We start from the raw sequence: 22555 nt of genomic DNA, 5'->3' as shown, positions 1-22555 counted from the left end.
ATCGCTTGACAACCGATGGTGGTGTGTTTACGTCCCCGTAACTTAGCGGTTCGGCAAAAGAGACCGATAGAATAAGTACTAGGCTTCCAAAGAATAAGTCCTGGGATCGATTTGCTCAACTAAAAGATGGTGCTCCAGCATGACTGCAGTCAAATGACTGAAACAAGTAAAAGAGTATATATATATTGTTGTATATCGAGATGATCATGTTATTTATTTATTTATTTTGCCAAATAAACACACGCACTATATACATAAATATAACAGAACGAAGAACAGTAACTTAATATTGGTTTCAACTTTTGAAACATGGCCAGCACTTTTGGAGGAAGGATTAAGTCGATTACATAGACTCCAGTGTTTAATTGCTATTTATTTTATCGACTCCAAAAGGATGAAAGACAAAGTTGACTTCGGCGGTTATTGAACTTAGAACGTAAAGTCGGACAAAATGTCCGGCGTGCTATCAAAACAGTTAATCTCGGAAAAAATGTCATGTTTAACCAACTTACCTTTCTTTAAAAACTTTCCTTTTGTTTTGTTTCAGTTATCATTTTCATCAACCGTAACTTTTACTGCAATCATCATGAATGGTATATAGGAAGAGAGTTTATAACAACAGTTTTTATGATAATCATCTTTCCAATATGTTTTCAAAAATTTATTAGCTCTATGACATATTTCAGGTTAGTACAATATACTCTCATTTCATATATATTTCTTGGATAAAGATTATTGTTGTTGATTTATGGCAAAAAACGATTCAGGAGTCCCATTTACAAATATTAATTGGGCTAATTTTTACCCTGGACAAACAAGCTCCATAGATCTGTGGCCGAACTTAATTTATCTACTATAAAACGCAAGAAGTCAATAATAACTATAACCTAACTCCTAATTCTGCGATATAATACAAATTGCATTGAAGCCTGCAATGTCTGTAACAAACATTTTGCACTGCTATTCTGAAAATAGTTAAAAATCGAGGTATATGTTTAAAATAAAACTAAAAACAAGGGATTGGAACGGAAATATCTAATGCTAAGACCATACGTTTTATGTTACAGAAAACACATTTGTTATAAACTACCCACGGATCGCAACCCTATTTCGAACGCTCTCGTAATTAGTAGTATCAACGATGATTGAACTAGAGAGAAAAAAAAATATAGAAAACATTTACGTATTCAGATAGAACTATGATAATATTAAAATAATACAGTTAATTTTGGTAGTTGTAAAGATTAATAATATTTTATTATTTGTATACAACATGGTTCCGGGTTCAGTCCAACTGCGTGGCACCTTGGGCAAGTGTCTTCTACTTTTGCCTCGGGCCGACCAAAGCCTTTTGAGTGGATTTGGTAGGCGAAAGCTAAAAGAAGATATATATATATATATATATATATATATATATATATATATATATATATATATATATATATATCATCATCATCATCGTTTAACGTCCGCTCTCCATGCTAGCATGGGTTGGACGATTTGACTGAGGACTGGTGAAACCGGATGGCAACACCAGGCTCCAGTCTAATTTGGCAGAGTTTCTACAGCTGGATGCCCTTCCTAACGCCAACCACTCAGAGAGTGTAGTGGGTGCTTTTACGTGTCACCCGCACGAAAACGGCCACGCTCGAAATGGTGTCTTTTATGTGCCACCCGCACAAGCCAGTCCAGGGGCACTGGCAACGATTTCGCTCGAAAATCCTACGGGAGCCAGTCAGGCGGTACTGGCAACGGCCACGCTCAAAATGGTGCATCTCATGTGCCACCCGCACAAGAACCAGTCCAGGGGCACTGGCAACGATCTTACTTGACTTGCCGGGTCTTCTCACGCACAGCACATTTCCAAAGGTCTCGGTCAGTAGTCATCGCCTCGGTGAGGCCCAATGTACGAAGGTCTTGCCTCACCACTTCAGCCCAGGTCTTCCTGGGCCTACCTCTTCCACGGGTTCCCTCAACTGTTAGGGTGTGGCACATTTTCACGCAGCTATCCTCATCCATTCTCACCACATGGCCATACCAGCGCAATCGTCTCTCTTGCACACCACAACTGATGCTTCTAATGTTCAGCTTTTCACTCAAGATACTTACACTCTGACGGGTATTCACATTGACATTATACATCCAACGGAGCATACTGGCTTTATTCCTTGCGAGCTTACGTATGTCCTCAGCAGTTACAGCCCATGTTTCACTGCCATGTAGCATGGCTGTTCGTACGCATGCGTCATACAGTCTGCCTTTTACTCTGAGTGAGAGTCCCTTTGTCGCCAGCAGGGGTAAGAGCTCTCTAAACTTTGCCCAGGCTATTCTTATTCTAGCAGCTACACTTTCAGCGCACCCACCCCCACCACTAACTTGGTCGCCCAGATAGCGGAAGCTATCGACTACCTCTAGTTTTTCACCCTGGAATGAGATAGAAGTTGTTTCCTGTTTGTCCACAGCCCCCACTGCACCTGAACATCTGCCACAAACAAAAACTAACTTGCTAGTTAACCTTCCTTTGATGTTGCTGCACCTCTTATGTGTCCATAGCTTGCACCGGGTACATCTTATAGAGTTACTACCTACTCCTTTTCTACATACTGAGCAGGGCCATCTACCTGAAGGGGTTTGTGTTTTATCTACCTTCCTACTTATTAGGATTTTAGTTTTAGCTAGGTTGACTCTAAGGCCCTTCAATTCTAGACCTTGCTTCCACACCTGAAACTTCTCCTCTAGTTTTGATAGTGACTCCGCAATTAGGGCAAGGTCATCAGCATAGAGAAGCTCCCAGGGGCAACCTGCCTTGAACTCCTCTGTGATTGCCTGGAGGACTATGATAAATAAGAGGGGGCTGAGGACGGAACCTTGGTGGACCCCTACCTCTACCCGGAATTCATTGCTGTACTCATTTCCAACCCTCACCTTACTGGCAGCATCTCTGTACATGGCTCGCACAGCTCTCACTAACCATTCTTCTATCCCAAGTTTCCTCATTGACCACCAGATAAGGGATCGGGGGACCCTGTCAAAGGCTTTCTCTATGTCAACGGAAGCCAGGTACAGAGGTTTATCCTTATATATATATATATATATATATATATATATATATATATATATATATATATATATATATATGCATATATATATATATACGTGTATATATATATATAGATGTATATATATATATATATATATATATATATATATATATATATATATACGTGTATATATATATATAGATGTATATATATATATATATATATATATATATATATATATATATATATATATATATATATATACATGTATATATATATATATATATATATATATATATATATATATATATATATATATATATATATATATATATATATATATATATATGTATATATGTGTGTATATGTTTGTGTGTGTGTGTTTGTCTCCCCAACATCGCTTGACAACCGATGGTGGTCTGTTTACGTCCCCGTAACTTAACGGTTCGGCAAAAGAGACCGATAGAATAAGTACTAGGCTTCCAAAGAATAAGTCCTGGGGTCGATTTGCTCGACTAAAGACGGTGCTCCAGCATGGCTGAAGTCAAATGACTGAAACAAGTAAAAGAGAAAAGAGAAAGAGAATATATCTTATCTATAAAAGGCAGATTTCTCTGTGAGTGTGTATATGTTTAAAATTCATACTTTTACACAATTCCAAATTTCTTGGATGAAAAAATCGGAATTAATATTCTAAATACCATAACTTAAGTCACAGCGTCATTTTTTCAGTCAAAATAACTCCCAATTACGAATAATATCCATAAAACTACACAAATTAACATTTCCTCCCCTAATAAAATCTAATTTTCTCTTTCTACTACCTTTACAAATCCTTTCAACACCTACTTTCTCTTATGGACCTTTACGAACGATTCAACAATAAATACAAAAAGAAAGGAAGGAGAAACACTGACAGTAAAAGAAAACTATTTCCGTATCAAAACTAAAACAATCACATTTCGATACTGTAATGACAGATACTTTCACTTTAATGGTTTCATTTTCATACTGAATCTACTACAAAGAAACTATACTCACACATATATACAGGCATACATACATATATACATACATACATGCATATATATATCTGCACAAATGTATCCATATACATGTATATATATATATATATATATATATATATATATATATCATCATCATCATCATCGTTTAACGTCCGCTTTCCATGCTAGCATGGGTTGGACGATTTGACTGAGGACTGGTGAACCAGATGGCTACACCAGACTCTAATCTGATTTGGCAGAGTTTCTACAGCTGGATGCCCTTCCTAACGCCAACCACTCAGAGAGTGTAGTGGGTGCTTTTATGTGCCACCGGTACAAAGGCCAGTCAGGCGGTACTGGCAACGGCCACGCTCGAAATGGTGTATTTTACGTGCCACCTGCACAGGAGCCAGTCCAGCGGGACTGGCAACGAACTCGCTCGAATGTCTTTTCCCGTGCCACTGGCACAAATGCCAAGAAGGCGACGCTGGTAACGGTCACGCTCAAATGGTGCTATTAACGTGCCACCGGCACGGAAGCCAGACAGCTGGTGCTCTGGCAACGATCACGCTCGGACGGTGCTCTTAGTGATTTACTGGTACTGGTGCCATCACGATTTCGCTTTCGCTTGCCCCAGGAGGTCTTCACAAGCCGAGTGTAGTGTTCAATGAAGACGTTGGCGTGAGTGCCAATCTACAAATTTAGTTCGATTTCGATTTCGATTCCGATTTCACTTGCCTCAACAGGTCTTCGCAAGCAGTGTTTAGTGTCCAAAGAAGGAATGTTACGCATAAGTGGGCTGGCTACATCCCTGGCAGAGGCCTTGGATTTTGGTCTCACTTGGCTTGCCGGGTCTTCTCACGCACAGCATATTTCCAAAGGTCTCGGTCAGAAGTCATTGCCTCGGTGAGGCCTAAAGTTCGGAGGTCATGCTTCACCACCTCAACCCAGGTCTTGTTGGGCCTGCCTCTTCCACGGGTTCCCTCAACCGCTAGGGTGTGGCACTTTTTCACACAGCTATCCTCATCCATTCTCCCCATATGTCCATACCAGCGCAATCGTCTCTCTTGCACACCACAACTGATGCCTCTTAGGTTCAACTTTTCTCTCAAGATACTTACACTCTGTCGGATATGCACACTGACATTACTCATCCATCGGAGCATACTGGCTTCATTTCTTGCGAGCTTACGCATGTCCTCAGCAGTCAAGGCCCATGTTTCACTGCCATGTAGCATGGCTGTTCGTACACATGCGTCATACAGTCTGCCTTTTACTCTGAGCGAGAGGCCCTTTGTCGCCAGCAGAGGTAAGAGCTCTCTGAACTTTGCCCAGGCTATTCTTATTCTAGCAGCTACACTTTCAGCGCACCCACCCCCACTACTAACTTGGTCACCCAGATAGCGGAAGCTATCAACTACTTCTAGTTTTTCTCCCTGGAATGAGACAGAAGTTGTTTTCTGCATATTTTCAGTGTTTATTGCACCTGAACATCTGCCACATACAAAAACTAACTTCCTAGTTAACCTTCCTTTGATATTGTTGCACCTCTTATGTGTCCATAGCTTGCACTGGGTACATCTTATAGAGTTTCTACCTACACCTTTTCTACAGATCGAGCAGGGCCATCTACCTGAAGGGGACTGTGTTTTGTCTACCTTCCTACTTATTAGAACTTATGTTTTAGCTAAGTTGAACTTAAGGCCCTTCGATTCTAGTCCCTGCTTCCACACCTGAAACTTCTCCTCTAGTTCTGATAGTGATTCAGCAATTAGTGCGAGGTCATCAGCATAGAGGAGCTCCCAGGGGCATCCTGTCTTGAATTCCTCTGTTATCGCCTGGAGGACTATGATAAATAGGAGGGGGCTGAGGACAGAACCTTGGTGGACCCCTACCTCTACCCAAAATTCTTCACTGTACTCATTGCCAACCCTCACCTTACTGACAGCGTCTCTGTACATGGCTCGCACAGCTCTCACTAACCATTCTTCTATCCCTAGTTTCCTCATTGACCACCAGATAAGGGATCGGGAGACCCTGTCAAGGCTTTCTCCATGTCAACGAAAGCCAGGTACAGAGGTATTTCTCCTGCAGCTGTCTTACCAGAAATATAGCATCAGTGGTGCTTTTACCTGGCACGAACCCAAACTGCATCTCATCTAAGCTGACTCGCTCCCTAATTAGTTGGGCTATGACCCTCTCTGTGACTTTCATTACCTGATCCAACAACTTGATATCTATGTAATTATTTGTATCTAAGGCGTCACCTTTACCTTTGTAACAGTTGACTATGGTGCTGCTACACCAGTCATTGGGTATGACTCTTTCGTGTATCACCTGGTTAACAATATGGGTGACTAGGCTATAGCCGACACTGCCAGATATTTTGAGCATCTCTGCAGTGATTCCTGATGGGCCGGGGGCTTTTCCTGTATTCATACTCTTATTAGCTTTATCTACCATGGTACTGTCAACTCGAATTGCTGGTCCCTCTGTTGGGTCGACATTCGGCAGACTCTCTTTCTCCCATTCGTTCTCTTTATTGAGCAATCTTTCATAGTGGCGTCTCCAAACCTCTTTCTTTGCAGCCTCATTTAGAGCAAGCGTACCATCATCCATGCGAACACATTTCTCTCCTACGACATCACGATTCTCTCTCACACACTGACTTGCAACACGAAATACTTCAAGTCTTTGGTCCAATAAAACTTGGAGAGGAATGTTTAATTTATAACGGGACCGTAAAGTGGGGTTATATATGTGTATGTATGTTTGTGCATATATATATATGTGTGTGTGTGCACATTCATATATATGTATGAAATCATATATATGTAGGTGTGTGTATATATATGTATGTATATATATGTATATGTGTGTATATAGATAGATGTGTGTATATATATATATATATATATATACATATGAGGACCAAAGACTCGAGGTATTTCGGGTTGCAAGACAGTGTAGGAGAGAGAATAGTGATGTTGTAGGAGAGAAATGTGTTCGCATGGATGATGGTACGCTTGCATTAAATGAGGATGCAAAGAAAGAGGTCTGGAGATGCCACTACGATAGATTGCTTAATAAAGAGAATGAATGGGAGAAAGAGAGCCTGCCTTATGTCGACCCAATAGAGGGACCAGCTATCCGAGTTGATAGTACCAGGGTAGATAAAGCAATTAAGAGTATGAAGACCGGGAAAGCCCCCGGCCCATCAGGAATCACTGCAGAGATGCTCAAAATATCTGGCAGTGTTGGCTATAGCCTAGTCACCCGTATTACGAACCAGGTGATACACGAAGGAGTCATACCCTATGACTGGTGTAGCAGCATCATAGTCAACTGCTACAAAGGTAAAGGGGACGCTTTAGATACAAATAATTACAGAGGCATCAAGCTGTTAGATCAGGTTATGAAAGTTACAGAGAGGGTCATAGCCCAACTAATTAGGGAGCGAATCAATTTAGATGAGATGCAGTTTGGGTTCGTGCCAGGTAAAAGCACTACTGATGCCTTATTTCTAGTGAGACAGTTGCAAGAGAAATACCTAGCCAAGGATAAACCTCTGTACCTGGCTTTCGTTGACATGGAGAAAGCCTTTGACAGGGTCCCCCGATCCCTTATCTGGTGGTCAATGAGGAAACTTGGGATAGAAGAATGGCTAGTGAGAGCTGTGCGAGCCATGTACAGAGATGCGGCCAGTAAGGTGAGGGTTGGAAATGAGTACAGCAATGAATTCCGGGTAGAGGTAGGGGTCCACCAAGGTTCCGTCCTCAGCCCCCTATTATTTACCATAGTCCTCCAGGCAATCACAGAGGAGTTCAAGACAGGTTGCCCCTGGGAGCTCCTCTATGCTGATGACCTTGCCCTAATTGCGGAGTCACTATCAGAACTAGAGGAGAAGTTTCAGGTGTGGAAGCAAGGTCTAGAATTGAAGGGCCTTAGAGTCAACCTAGCTAAAACCAAAATCCTAATAAGTAGGAAGGTAGATAAAACACAAACCCCTTCAGGTAGATGGCCCTGCTCAGTATGTAGAAAAGGAGTAGGTAGTAACTCTATAAGATGTACCCGGTGCAAGCTATGGACACATAAGAGGTGCAGCAACATCAAAGGCAGGTTAACTAGCAAGTTAGTTTTTGTTTGTGGCAGATGTTCAGGTGCAATAAAGACTGCAAACAAACAGGAAACAACTTCTATCTCATTCCAGGGTGAAAAACTAGAGGTAGTCGATAGCTTCCGCTATCTGGGCGACCAAGTTAGTAGTGGGGGTGGGTGCGCTGAAAGTGTAGCTGCTAGAATAAGAATAGCCTGGGCAAAGTTTAGAGAGCTCTTACCCCTGCTGGCGACAAAGGGACTCTCACTCAGAGTAAAAGGCAGACTGTATGACGCATGCGTACGAACAACCATGCTACATGGCAGTGAAACATGGGCTGTAACTGCTGAGGACATACGTAAGCTCGCAAGGAATGAAGCCAGTATGCTCCGTTGGATGTGTAATGTCAATGTGAATACCCGTCAGAGTGTAAGTATCTTGAGAGAAAAGCTGAACATTAGAAGCATCAGTTGTGGCGTGCAAGAGAGACGATTGCGCTGGTATGGACATGTGGTGAGAATGGAGGAGGATAGCTGCGTGAAAAAGTGCCACACCCTAACAGTTGAGGGAACCCGTGGAAGAGGTAGGCCCAGGAAGACCTGGGCTGAGGTGGTGAGGCAAGACCTTCGTACATTGGGCCTCACCGAGGCGATGACTACGGACCGAGACCTTTGGAAATGGGCTGTGCGTGAGAAGACCCGGCAAGCCAAGTAAGATCGTTGCCAGTGCCCCTGGACTGGTTCTTGTGCGGGTGGCACATGAGATGCACCATTTTGAGCGTGGCCGTTGCCAGTACCGCCTGACTGGCTCCTGTAGGATTTTCGAGCGAGATCGTTGCCAGTGCCCCTGGACTGGCTTGTGCGGGTGGCACATAAAAGACACCATTTCGAGCGTGGCCGTTTTCGTGCGGGTGACACGTAAAAGCACCCACTACACTCTCTGAGTGGTTGGCGTTAGGAAGGGCATCCAGCTGTAGAAACTCTGCCAAATCAGACTGGAGCCTGGTGTTGCCATCCGGTTTCACCAGTCCTCAGTCAAATCGTCCAACCCATGCTAGCATGGAAAGCGGACGTTAAACGATGATGATGATGATGATGATATATATATATATATATATATGTATGTATACAAGTGTATGTATGTATGTGTGTGTGCATATATATATATATATATATATATATATGCGTATACATGTGTACATGATTATACACATTTATGTCAACACTACTTGTATAAATACAAGATTAACCCCCCCCCCCCCCCCTTTACGGTCCCATTATAAATAAAACATTCCTCTCCAATTTTTATCGGATTTAAATCATCTTATTATCTCCCAATTTTATACTCTAAATTTCTTTTTTTCCTTTTTTTCCCCCTTCTTGTCCAACGTACTGTCTAGTAGCGTTCCAATCTCCAACTGCTTTTTCAAATAAATTATGTAACAATCTTCTCTAACTACAGTTATCATATTCGGTTAAAATGTCTTACGGTTAAGCTGGTTCCCATGCATTTCCCTGAAGAGAAGATTACATTCTTATCAACATCACCTATTCCTATGGAAGGTATAATTTGTAATATTCGAAACATATGTTGGAAATAAAAGAATTCATTTAACATATGCATTTTACTCCATTTACTAAATTTATATATTTACTCAAGTACCCAAAATAACAAGGAGTTTCTACCTCATAAACAGGAGTTACACCACAGTCATTTTGTGATCTTTGCTACCCTGGTATCTATTAATCAATTTATTTTGTCCGAGTTAATTATTAATTAGGAGAAAATAAATACATATAATAATATATATATATAAATATATCCGGAGAAAGATATATTAGGAATGATGATCGGAGAATTTAATTCGCAGTTAGAATACCAAAATTATGAAGGTATAGAGAAAGACAAATGTGTTGATGATTTGGATGTAGGCTTCTACATTTGTTCCCATACATCATTCTTAATAGCCTTCTTTTATTGTATTTCCTTCTATCTTCATTTACAAGCAAGGCTACAATTTTTATCTTCCTCTGCTGCCCACTGAAAGACAAGATCTAGAAACTTTACACTTTTCACTCTTCAAAATAATTATATTTATCGAAACAGATTACATAATTTACAATTAACATGTGCTGTACTTGCATTCTTCAAGAATTAGTAAAATACAAAGCAGAATTTAAGCCCAGATTGTCTTTCAAATAAATGAAGTTTTTTTTAATATTTATTATAGTACTGCCGGTATTGCAGCATTTCTGTATATTAGCGTATTGGTTTTTGTGAAATATACACAACCACATTCAGCTCCTGGTCCAGTTGAAACGTCGTAAGTTCTCCACTTCTTATATGCTCACTAACATTGTTCAATTCTTTTCCTTTCGTTCATCAAAATATTTGTTTTAACAAATTTTCTCTAACTTATCAGGTTACTAGAAATAAAACAACAGGAATTTAAAATACAATATTAGTGCTGCGATTTGGTACATAACTAGATCCCTCCTGCATGAGACAACACCTATTCAATATAACTCCATAAGAATTCAGAGTCAACGTAATTATTGCACAAACATTCGACACTATTCAATATAATTATACAACGCCGGGATATAGATCTAGTGTGTATTGAACGGTTTCCTTCTTCTGTGCACATTTCAGGCAGCTTTGGCAGCTTTTAGACTTTATTCCGAAATGGCAATGCTAGGCTAGGAGATTTTGAGAAAAGTGTCTATGTACCCTGGCTGGCCGGAATAGAATTTTCAGTTAATTTTCGTCGACGCATGGAATCTACTGTATGTTGATACTCTTGCCCATCTTTAATTCTGTAAAGCATGAGATATATCACCGTTTGCTTGATTGGTAGAAAACTGCGAGCTCATGGCAGCGTCAAATACCCAATATTGACCTTCACTTGATCCGAGACAGCAGTCCAATGAAAGAGATCAACTGTGAAAAGACGTGCCTATCAAACTGTAACAACAGCTGTTCACTATCCAGGAACCCCTATACATGCTTCACTCTCTGGCTGATTGGGCATGATTCCTAATGGATCACACCGGTGGCCATTCATCCTGACTACAGAGCAGTTTTTACTATAGATTGATGAAATCCATCCTCTGAAATGATATCGAAACTAGCTGTACTGAGAAGAGCCACTAAGTATTATCGAGAGCTTTGAATTGATGCCAGGGGATTTGAGCCCCACTGGAGCAATTCATTTTACCCAACTTCGCAACGATGAATGGCATGAGGTGGAGGTAGTTATGAATACATCTGATGGAAATAGCACAAGTCTGTGCGCTTCTAGCTACACCAAGTACGACAAGCATCAGTCTCTTCGCGAGCACTGCCCTGCACTAATTCTCAAAACTCTACACGCAGCAGAGCTATGGATCAGATGCTGTCCACGATGTTTCCTTGGCTTGTGTCCTTCCCCTGTAACACCACACCTTGTCAGTTAACGCTTCAGAGAATGTTCTCAGTTTTCTGCCAGTCATGATAAACGTCTACGAAGTGTGTGACACGTACCCATAAAGCCCATTGCGATGACCAGGAGATTTGCCTCTCGCAATGTTACTCATCTTTAACCGTTTCTTATACACAGTTATCGCTTCTCTACTGCCAACAAATGCGAAAAGTTATGGAGTTGGTACAAACCCATTATCTCCGATCCATTGCTATTCTTAAGTGGTCGGGAACTGTTCTAAAAATGCACACAACTTCCCAGAATAGCACCTACCGACAGATGTTCATCAAAATGAGGATTTATTTTCACTGCGCGCCCTTTCTATTCAAACACATCGAATGATTTGTTCACATGTGTATCTAAAACCACACGACTTATCTTTGGAATCGCAATCTCCAGGTTTCGCATCAAAGAAATAGTCAAAAGCTATCTTTGTCGCCCTCTAATAAATATATGTCCTTTATTGTTACTCTGATATATCCTGACGATGAAATTTCGGAGTCAGAGGAATCTGAGAGAAGGGGAAGAGATATGTGTGTGTATGTAAGTACGTACACGCATGTAAATGCTCTCTACTCTATGTAGAAGACCCTTAAGTGGCTAGTGGTATCGAGTATGTGAACTGCCACTGGAGTCAACTTTACCTTTCATCATTCAGAGATCGATAAATAAAATATTTGGTCGATATAGTCGACTCTTCCTTTCCCAGCTTTGTAAATATGTTGACAATTATTATTATATAACTTTGATTTCTTTTTAATGTTGTTATTTATTTACTTGTTTCCACAGAAATGAAAAAAGTAAAGCTATCATATATTTCATTATAGATGTTGTGGGTTGCTACGAGGTAAGATACTATCTTTGTTATTACAATGTATATGTGTGTCGAGCTGATCGAATCGTTAGAGGGTTGCAATTAATTTCTTGCAGTATTTTTTCCGAATCTTTAAGTTCTGAGATCAAATCCCACCGAGGTCCGCTTTGCCTTTCATCCTTTTGGGGGTCAATAAATTAAGTACCAGTGAAACACTTGGGTCGATAAAATTGACTAGTCCCCACTCTGAAAATCTCAGGCCTTGTGCCTTTATTAGAAAGGATAATAATAATAATAATAATAATAATAATGATAATAATAACACATTCTCAAAAACAATATTATGTACAAAACCAAATACATGACACCCTAGGCATAACACCAACATGAACTTCTATCTTATCTCTTGAGATCTCGGGGGGGGGGGGCGGACATGCAGCCAACTCGTACAAATACAAAGCAAAAATCAAACATACTACTACTACTACTAATGATAATAATAATAATGATAATAATATTAGGTCACTGATGACCTAGAACTCTTCATTCAAACAATACAAAAGAATGCGAATCTCATCCCAGACCAGATCCTTCTTCCTGGTGGCAGTATAATTCCAGTCAGAGTAGATGGAAGAAAAACAAAGTACCACCTTTGCTTTTCACCTAAGCATTTAAAAGCCGTCTGCCCTAAATAAAACGAAAAAGAGAGACGGGCACCTCTCCTCTCTACACCAACATCGGCCACCAGAACTCCAGCGACAACAGCAGCAGCACCATCAGCAGATTCAGCTGTAGCATGATCAACATCAACACCAACAACCATGCCGACACCGTGTTCACCCAAACACTTCTCAGCGCCCGAAGATGTTCCATTTCCCGATGCGGAACGGGTGGACAACACAGCTGAAGAAACGGACCGCGATGAAGACTGGTAGTTAAAAACAAAAGAACGTTAGAAACAAAAGAGAAAAAAAAAACAAACATATGGACAAACAACAGTCCTCATCTACACTAGAAGTGGGAAGGAAAAAAATCAAAACAACAAAAACAAATACGCCCAAAATAAACACTGCATCGATACCATCACATCTAACACCTGAAACAAGCCATTTCACACACGCAACCACAACAACAATCACAACCACCACCACCACTACCACAACAACAACAAACACAAATTAAAGACAGTAACATTACGAATTACATGGCAATAAACTCAAAAACTGATGAATTAATGAACTATATAACATGCACAAACATTATACCAAAAGATTTTGTCATACTCACATTCTCCCTACCTGCACACATGCAAATCAGTCAAACGATGCAAAACATATACACACACTTAAAATCCCAATTCCCACAGGAAATCGAAGATTTTCAAGGGAATGGGGATTCTTGGTGATTTGCTGTTGGAAACACCCCATGCCAACAGGAAGGACGAGCAGTCCGCCCCTCCAAATCAAACCAAGTAAGTTTTCTCTTTATTTTATTTTCTTTTTCCGACAACATGGTCGTGTGCAAAATAGGCAGCGTGAATGTACGTTGCCTGGGGTTACCTTGGAAGCGGGGTCACCTGCTCAACGACTACAGGGAGCTGAATATCGACGTGGTGGCCATTAGCAAAACCAGAATTTCCGACTCACGGGACTTCCAACCTATTTTTAGGTGACTACGAGGTGTACGCATCTCCAAGTCGTCCGGGAGCAGGAGGCGGAGTTGGCGTGATGGTTCGGAAAAATCTGGGTCTTGCAATACGGACGATCTTTCTGGATCTGGAAGTCGGTGGTCCTGGACGTGACAGACAGCGAAGGACATACTTTCAGGCTAGTTGCCGTCTCTTCCCCAATAGCGGTAGGACGACCAGATTTCTTCAGACGACTGGAAACTTTCCTAGAAACGTCCCGCTCTTTAGTGTTAGTAGGGGATTGGAATGGAGTTTTAGATGTAAAGTGGGATTGTGTAGGTTTAGCTGATAGGAGAGGAGGGTACAAAAGCCTCGCAAACCTGTTCAGACGATTCCAACTGTCTGACAGGTATTGACTGGATTTCCCGGATGTGCAAGTGTAGACCTGGTCAAACCGCATCGGGTCATCCATATCGTATCTAGATAGGATATTTTGTAGTGTAGCAGATAAGAATAGCATAGGTTGCCCACAGTTTAAAGTAGTTGACTACACAGCCTCCAAATTCATGATCTGTACAGTCAACTTAGATAGGCTTCATAGACAGGGACCCGGTTACTGGAAACTGAAGACCTCGTTGCCGGCGCGTAAAGATTTCAGAAACCGGATTAGTGAACTAGTTAAGAGGGCGTTGACGGAGGCAATAAGCAATAACAAATGGTGGTTCGCCCTTAAAAGTGTGATAAGAATAGAATCAATAAGGTTTAGCAAAGGACTAGCAGTAGAATGAAATAGAGTAGAGACAGAGCTAGTCAAGAAGTTAGGCGAGGTTTTTAGAAAAGTTATCGCGACCGACGTGCTCACAACTAGATTGGCACTCGACCAATTCTTCAACTCGAAACACGAAGGTTGTGTTGTCAGAACTAAGGCACGAGCACTTAGACACGAAGGGATGAAATCCGTTCAATGGGCCCGAGTGGCAGAGGAACGGCGTAGCAATAAACCCACGAGCCGATCCTTACCAAACCACGAAGGCAAATGATAACTGATCGGGGACAGATGTGTGAGGCCTTTTAGCGACGCTTCACTCAACTATTCGAGAGCAGCAGTGAGCCGGATGGATTTCACGTCCTACCTTGACGGGTTGCCTCGGCTCTCAGTGACGGAGGTGGAGCGCTGCAAAAGGCCGATAACAGCATTTGAAATAAAGAAAGCAATGGCTAACTGCACGAGGAGTAAATCACCTAGTTTAGATAGTCTGCCCAACGAGTGTTGCGCTTACGTGCCAGACTTGTTCGGTGATCTCTTAGCAAATGTTTACTGCAACTGGCAATAGAATGGGAGAATTCTTAGTTTTGTGAGCCAAGGAGCGGTGGCATTGCTGAGAAAAGACCCGAACAGGGGGATTGTTTTGACCATTTTAGGCACATAACACTATTGAATGCAGCAGAGTTCAAAATTTTGGTCAAGGTATTTGCTACGAGGTTGGCGCTTGTCGTCGGGGATCTGGTGGGGGTGCACAGACGGACCAGTTAAATTGCTCGGAGTTTGGTTCGGTCCGGACCTCCAGATGGACAAAAACCGGGACGAGGTAACGAACAGGGTGACTACTCTCACCCAGAAATGGGCCGAGAGAAAACTATTCCTGAAAGGTCGGACAGAGGTGGCTAACGCGCGTATATCGCGTCCGTCATCTACTATCGCCTGACTGTCATGCATTGTCCTGGCCACTGTCTGATTACGCAGGAGCGTACACTCTTCCGCATCTTGTGGAAGGGACGCGTCCCGATGGTCAAGCGGTCTATTTACTGTCAGCATCTGCTGCGTGGTGTCCTGGGCATGCCGTGGTTGATGATGCTCATACATGCTCTAAGGCTACATATTTCCGCAGCTAGTTTCTTTAACTGAGCTGCAGTCCTGGGTAAAACAGAGACCGAGGGAGAGCATTTGGAAAGTGGAATGTCTTCAAGCGCTCACAGCCCCCCAGCTAATCAGGCGGGGCAACGGATGGAACATCCACTTTAGCTTTTTATAGAGTATTAGCGGAAAAAAGTGCGACGATGTTCTTGAGGAGACCTTAGGCGTCGAAGATCAGCTAGTTGCTCTTTTTCGGAGAACTTTCAGGTTGGGACCGGTGAATAATTTCCAAAAGTCTCTGGCCTGGCAGTGCTACCGGGGCACTTTACCTGTTCAAGATAAACTTTACAGGCACGGAAGTGCCGCCAGCCGAGCATGTTTGAGATGCACGCGGGACTACGAGAGGGTCCTGCATGTATTCGTCCAGTGCCCGAGCATTACAGACCTGTGGGTATATGTCAAACACCTGCTGTCGCGTGTGGAACGGATCCGGCTGTCAACTGGATCCATCGTGAAGATCACTCCACCACCTTCCTTTAACCGGGAAGGAAAGACTGTTTTTATATGCCTAGTGGCCATAACGAAGAAGTTGTGTGGTGGACGAGATTGAAGGGGCTGAAGACAAACACTTTTCCCTTTGGCCAATCCTTGATGAAAAGGAAAGTAAGGGTAGAAAGGAAAGTGTTGTTTTCTAGTCAGTTTGCCGAAAGGTGGATGAAGGTGGTGAGAATGGCACGAGTGAACGGGCCCGCACTGAGCATACGCCTGTAGTTGGAAAGGAAAGGAAACAGAAAAAGTCACCTGCCCCAAAAGTCAGGGCTCACATAGTTTTTATGAGGTTTTTCTATGGCAGCCCTCGAACGTCTCCCTATTGAGGGTTACACATTGTTGATCTCTTTTTAAAAAAAAAAAATTATTAGTCTTGTTTACACGCAAAACCCTCACAGCAACACACACTCACACACATACACACACATGTATTTTTTGTTTTGTCCTGTGCTGTCCATAATAGTATTTTTCATGTAAACTCATGTGGTTAATATAGAAATCATCATCATCATCATCATCATCATCATTATTATTATTATTATTATTATTATTATTATTATTATTCAGTAGTTTTATTTTTATAACGTGCTTTCACTTCACTACCGAGCGCAGCTCTGTGCGCCTTGGGTATGTGCTGTGGTTTGCTGTGGTGCTCTTATGTTTACTGTATTGAAAGTGTTTTGCGTAGAATGTGTGCAGTACCCAGTAGTGCAATTTTCTGTATGTTATATATATTTGTAAGTCCTGGTGTTTTTGTTATGTATTTGTCTGAATATTTTTTTATTATACCTAAGGCACCTACTATGATAGGAATTGTTTCTGTTTTTAGATTCCACATTCGAGTTATCTCTATTTCCAGGTCTTTGTATTTTGAAAGTTTTTCCATTTCTTTTAGAGAAACGTTGTCATCTGCTGGTATTGATACATCAATTAGAAAGCATTTTTTTTCTTCATGATCTTTGACAACTATATCTGGTCTATTTGCCTTAATTTCTCTATCTGTGTGTATTGGCATATCCCAGAGTATGGTTGCTTTCTCGTTTTCTGTGACCTTTTCTGGCGTGTGTTTATACCATCTTTTTTCTGTTGTTATTCCATAGTGTTGGCATAGCTTCCAGTGTATATAGGTCCCAGCTCTGTCGTGTCTGTGAATATATTCCTTCTTAGCCAGGACTGGGCAGCCAGAGATAATATGATTTATTGTTTCTTGTCGATCTCCACATATTCTACAGTTACTTGTTATATTTCTTTTCATTATGTGTTTTTGGTAATTTCTGGTGGGGAGGCTTTGGTCTTGTGCAGCAATTAAAAATCCTTCAGTCTCTGCTTTGAGTCCTGAGCTTCTCAGCCATTGCTGGGATTTTTCTCTGTCTATTTCTTTCGCATTTAGTTTAGCCCAGTATTTACCATGTAGGGGCTTTTCTTGCCATCGTTTTATCATGGTCCGTTGCTGTTCTAGTTTTAGTTTGGATTTCATTTGTTTTATAGCTTTTGTTGTTTCTTCTTCTTCTTCTTCTTCGTATTTGTTAGGTAGATTGATTTCTTGTTTGTATTTGTCAGCTTCCTTAAATACTGAAAACAGTTTTTTGTTTTGCTCGTGTTTTGTGGCTATTTGTATTAGTTTCCCTTGCTTCTGGAGTAGGTATTTTTGCAGTCCTATGGTGGTTATTTTATAATAGTTTTCTAGCTGTATAAGACCCCTGCCACCTTCTGTGCGTTGTATATATAGCCTTTCTATGTCAGATTTTGGGTGGTGCATCCTATATCCTGTCATTATTTTTCTTGTTTTCCTGTCTATTTTACATAGTTCGTTTAGTGTCCAGTTAAGGATGTTGTAGCTGTAGCTTATAACTGGGACAGCTAAAGTGTTGATACCCATTATCTTGTTTTTAGCATTGAGCTCTGTTTTTAGTAGTGATCTAACTCGTCTATAGTACTCTTTCTTTATTTTTTCTTTCATTTGTGTATGTTGTATCCTATCTAGTTCATTGACTCCTAAATACTTATATGGTTGGCTTTCGTCTAGTTCTCTTATTTCATTGGCTTTATCTAGTGTTATATTGCTACTTTTAACTAATTTTCCTCTTTTCAGGGTTACTTTGGCACATTTTTCTAATCCGAATTTCATTTCTATTTCCTTGGTAAAGCCGTGTACTGTCTGTAGTAGTGTTTCTAGCTCTTTGTCGTTTTTTGCATATAATTTTAGGTCATCCATATATAGAAGGTGGCTGACTGTTTTTCCATAGCATTTGTAACCGCATCCAGTTCTATTTAGCAATTCTGTTAAAGGTGTGAGTGCCAGGCAGAACAGGAGTGGAGAGAGCGTGTCTCCCTGGAATATTCCTCTTCTAATGGGGATGGCTTTCGTTTTCACAAGTCCCTCTTTTGTTTGGAGCTGTAACATTGTCTGCCATTTGTTCATTGAGTGCTCTATGTATTTTATGATAATTGGTGCCACCTTGTTTATGGCTAGTGTTTCCAGAATCCACGTGTGGGGAACACTGTCGAAAGCCTTTTGGTAGTCCACCCAGGCCATACTGAGGCCTTTCTTCTTTCTGCGGCTGTCTTCAGTTATGGCTTTATTGATCAATAATTTATCTTTACAGCCGTATGAGCCCTTGCAGCATCCCTTCTGCTCTTCTGGAAACAGGTTGTTATTTTCCAGGTGTTCACTCACTCTCTGCGATATTATTGCAGTAAAGGCTTTGTAGATCGTAGGGAGACAGGTTATAGGTCTATAGTTTTGTGGTTTCTCCGTTTCCGTGGATTTGGGGATTAAGATGGTTTTCCCTTTTGTGAGCCATTCAGGCATTGTTTCTGGATCTGCTATTATGTTGTTAAAGTTTTCTGCCAGCTTTTTATGCATTGCTGGCAGGTGTTTTAACCAGAAATTGGGGATCTTGTCGTGTCCAGGTGCTTTCCAGTTGCTTAGTCTTTGCAGTGTCTGGGTGACCTCTTCAGTTGTTATAGGGGCCCAGAGTTGCTCAGGTGCTAAGTTCGTTGTATTATTGTTATTATTATTATTATTATTATTATTATTATTATTATTATTATTATTATTATTATTATTATTATTATTATTATTATTATTATTATTGTTGTTGTTGTTGTTGTTGTTCAGTAGTTTTATTTTTATAACGTGCTTTCACTTCACTACCGAGCGCAGCTCTGTGCGCCTTGGGTATGTGCTGTGGTTTGCTGTGGTGCTCTTATGTTTACTGTATTGAAAGTGTTTTGCGTAGAATGTGTGCAGTACCCAGTAGTGCAATTTTCTGTATGTTATATATATTTGTAAGTCCTGGTGTTTTTGTTATGTATTTATCTGAATATTTTTTTATTATACCTAAGGCACCTACTATGATAGGAATTGTTTCTGTTTTTAGTTTCCACATTCGAGTTATCTCTATTTCCAGGTCTTTGTATTTTGAAAGTTTTTCCATTTCTTTTAGAGAAACGTTGTCATCTGCTGGTATTGATACATCAATTAGAAAGCATTTTTTTTCTTCATGATCTTTGACAACTATATCTGGTCTATTTGCCTTAATTTCTCTATCTGTGTGTATTGGCATATCCCAGAGTATGGTTGCTTTCTCGTTTTCTGTGACCTTTTCTGGCGTGTGTTTATACCATCTTTTTTCTGTTGTTATTCGATAGTGTTGGCATAGCTTCCAGTGTATATAGGTCCCAGCTCTGTCGTGTCTGTGAATATATTCCTTCTTAGCCAGGACTGGGCAGCCAGAGATAATATGAATTATTGTTTCTTGTCCATCTCCACATATTCTACAGTTACTTGTTATGTTTCTTTTCATTATGTGTTTTTGGTAATTTCTGGTGGGGAGGCTTTGGTCTTGTGCAGCAATTAAAAATCCTTCAGTCTCTGCTTTGAGTCCTGAGCTTCTCAACCATTGCTGGGATTTTTCTCTGTCTATTTCTTTTGCATTTAGTTTAGCCCAGTATTTACCATGTAGGGGCTTTTCTTGCCATCGTTCTATCATGGTCCGTTGCTGTTCTAGTTTTAGTTTGGATTTCATTTGTTTTATAGCTTTTGTTGTTTCTTCTTCTTCTTCTTCTTCTTCTTCTTCTTCTTCTTCTTCTTCTTCTTCTTCTTCTTCTTCTTCTTCTTCTTCTTCGTATTTGTTAGGTAGATTGATTTCTTGTTTGTATTTGTCAGCTTCCTTAAATACTGAAAACAGTTTTTTGTTTTGCTCGTGTTTTGTGGCTATTTGTATTAGTTTTACTTGCTTCTGGAGTAGGTATTTTTGCAGTCCTATGGTGGTTATTTTATAATAGTTTTCTAGCTGTATAAGACCCCTGCCACCTTCTGTGCGTTGTATATATAGCCTTTCTATGTCAGATTTTGGGTGGTGCATCCTATATCCTGTCATTATTTTTCTTGTTTTCCTGTCTATTTTAGATAGTTCGTTTAGTGTCCAGTTAAGGATGTTGTAGCTGTAGCTTATAACTGGGACAGCTAAAGTGTTGATACCCATTATCTTGTTTTTAGCATTGAGCTCTGTTTTTAGTATTGATCTAACTCGTCTATAGTACTCTTTCTTTATTTTTATTATTATTATTATTATTATTATTATTATTATTATTATTATTATTATTATTATTATTTATTGTCCTTGCACAGCTTTTAACACTGGAGATGTACTACGGTGCCAGCTGTTCACTACCAATGAACCTTAGTTATTTTTCGAGCACCATCCGGAGTATTCGAACTTTTCTAAGCAGTGCTGTTTTCTTCAAGTGCTCCACCCTTATTGCAGCCATTTGTTCCATGTACTTCTCAAGAATTTTACTCACTGTTCCCAGCGCTCCGACAATTATTGGTACTACTACCACCTTTTTCATTGACCACAACTGCTTAACCTCCCAAACTAAACTATCATATCTATCAACTTTTCTTTCTTCCTTATCGCATACCCTGTTGTCAGTTGGTCTATATATATATATGTATGATCCAACATCATTTGCTTTCTTTCTCAAGTACCACTATATCTGGTTACCTATTCTCTATCTCATGGTCTCACTGAATCATAAAATCCTGTAGGATCTTTGCATTATCATTTTCGATGATGCCTTCGGCTTTATGTTCGTACCACTCTTTTGCTCTGTGAAGTTCATAATTTTTGCAAAGTGTCCAATGGACAATCCTTCCTATTTGTCACGACGTCTCTTATATTCTTTTCGGGCTAGTGGTGTATATTGATTGGTAATATGCCATGCGGTTTCACCATTTTGTCCACAAATTCTGCACTTATCACTTTCTGGTGTACTGTCCGTTCTGTATTTGATGTAATTCGTTCTTAATGCTTGCTCTTGGGCAGCACAGATCAGAGCCTCCGTTTCCGGTTTTAAATCACTTTTAGTCATCCATAGCCATCTTTTTTCTCTGTCTGTCTTATCTTCAACATCCCTATGATATTGTCCATGCATTCTTTTCTTTATCCACCAATTTTCAGTTTCATTCATTCTCAATTTCTTGTATAGTGCTTTATCTTTGCAATCATCTAACCTCCACGAGCCTGACCTTCTTACTTCCAATAATAGTGGTTCTGTAGCATTTTTTACATACCATGCTATGTTGCTTTCTTTTGCTCTAATGCTGTGTTCGTATCCAATCAGTCCTCTTCCCCCTCTTTTTCTTGGTACATACAGTCTGTCTGTGTCACTTTTTTGGTGGAGTATCCCATATCTAGTCAGCAACTTCCTTGTCTTTCTGTCTAAGCAGTTTAGTGAGTCTATTGTCCATGCAATTACCCCTGCTCCATATCTAAGGAGTGAAACCGCCCAGGTCTTGATAGCTTCAGTTTTATTCCGTCCGTTTAATTTCGACTAAAGGATCAGTCTCAGTCTGCGCAAGTACTCCATCTTAAATTTTTCTGTCATTTCTTTCTCCACCAATTTATCCATTTCCAAAATCCCCATGTACTTATAGCCCGTCTCTTCTATCTGCTTTATAACTTCCCCCGACGGTATCGCTAGACCGTCCATACATTTGATTTTACCTCTCTTCAAGACTTAACACACCACACTTTTTCAGTCCGAACTCCATTCTGATATCAGCACTGAAAGTATACATCGTATGAACGAGGTAACT

At 40.6% G+C, this 22555-nt stretch overlaps 1 protein-coding gene across 1 annotated transcript in view; it reads left to right on the top strand.

Annotated features, from left to right (window-relative positions):
* The window catches only part of LOC149137787 (sodium-coupled neutral amino acid transporter 7-like), a 58996-nt gene that overhangs the window by 14156 nt on the left and 22285 nt on the right, over nt 1-22555 (top strand). The window contains exons 4-6 of the mRNA XM_089359506.1: nt 548-686; nt 10375-10467; nt 12394-12451. Of these exons, the coding sequence (XP_089215632.1) occupies nt 548-686; nt 10375-10467; nt 12394-12451 (290 nt within the window). The remainder of the gene's footprint in view (nt 1-547; nt 687-10374; nt 10468-12393; nt 12452-22555) is intronic.

The sequence above is a fragment of the Octopus bimaculoides genome, chromosome 1, assembly GCF_046866305.1.
Source record: "Octopus bimaculoides isolate indiv1 chromosome 1, ASM4686630v1, whole genome shotgun sequence".
Taxonomy (NCBI): Eukaryota; Metazoa; Mollusca; class Cephalopoda; order Octopoda; family Octopodidae; genus Octopus; species Octopus bimaculoides.
The sequence above is the reverse complement of the archived record's forward strand: the minus strand, read 5'-3'. Positions and strand labels throughout refer to the sequence as shown.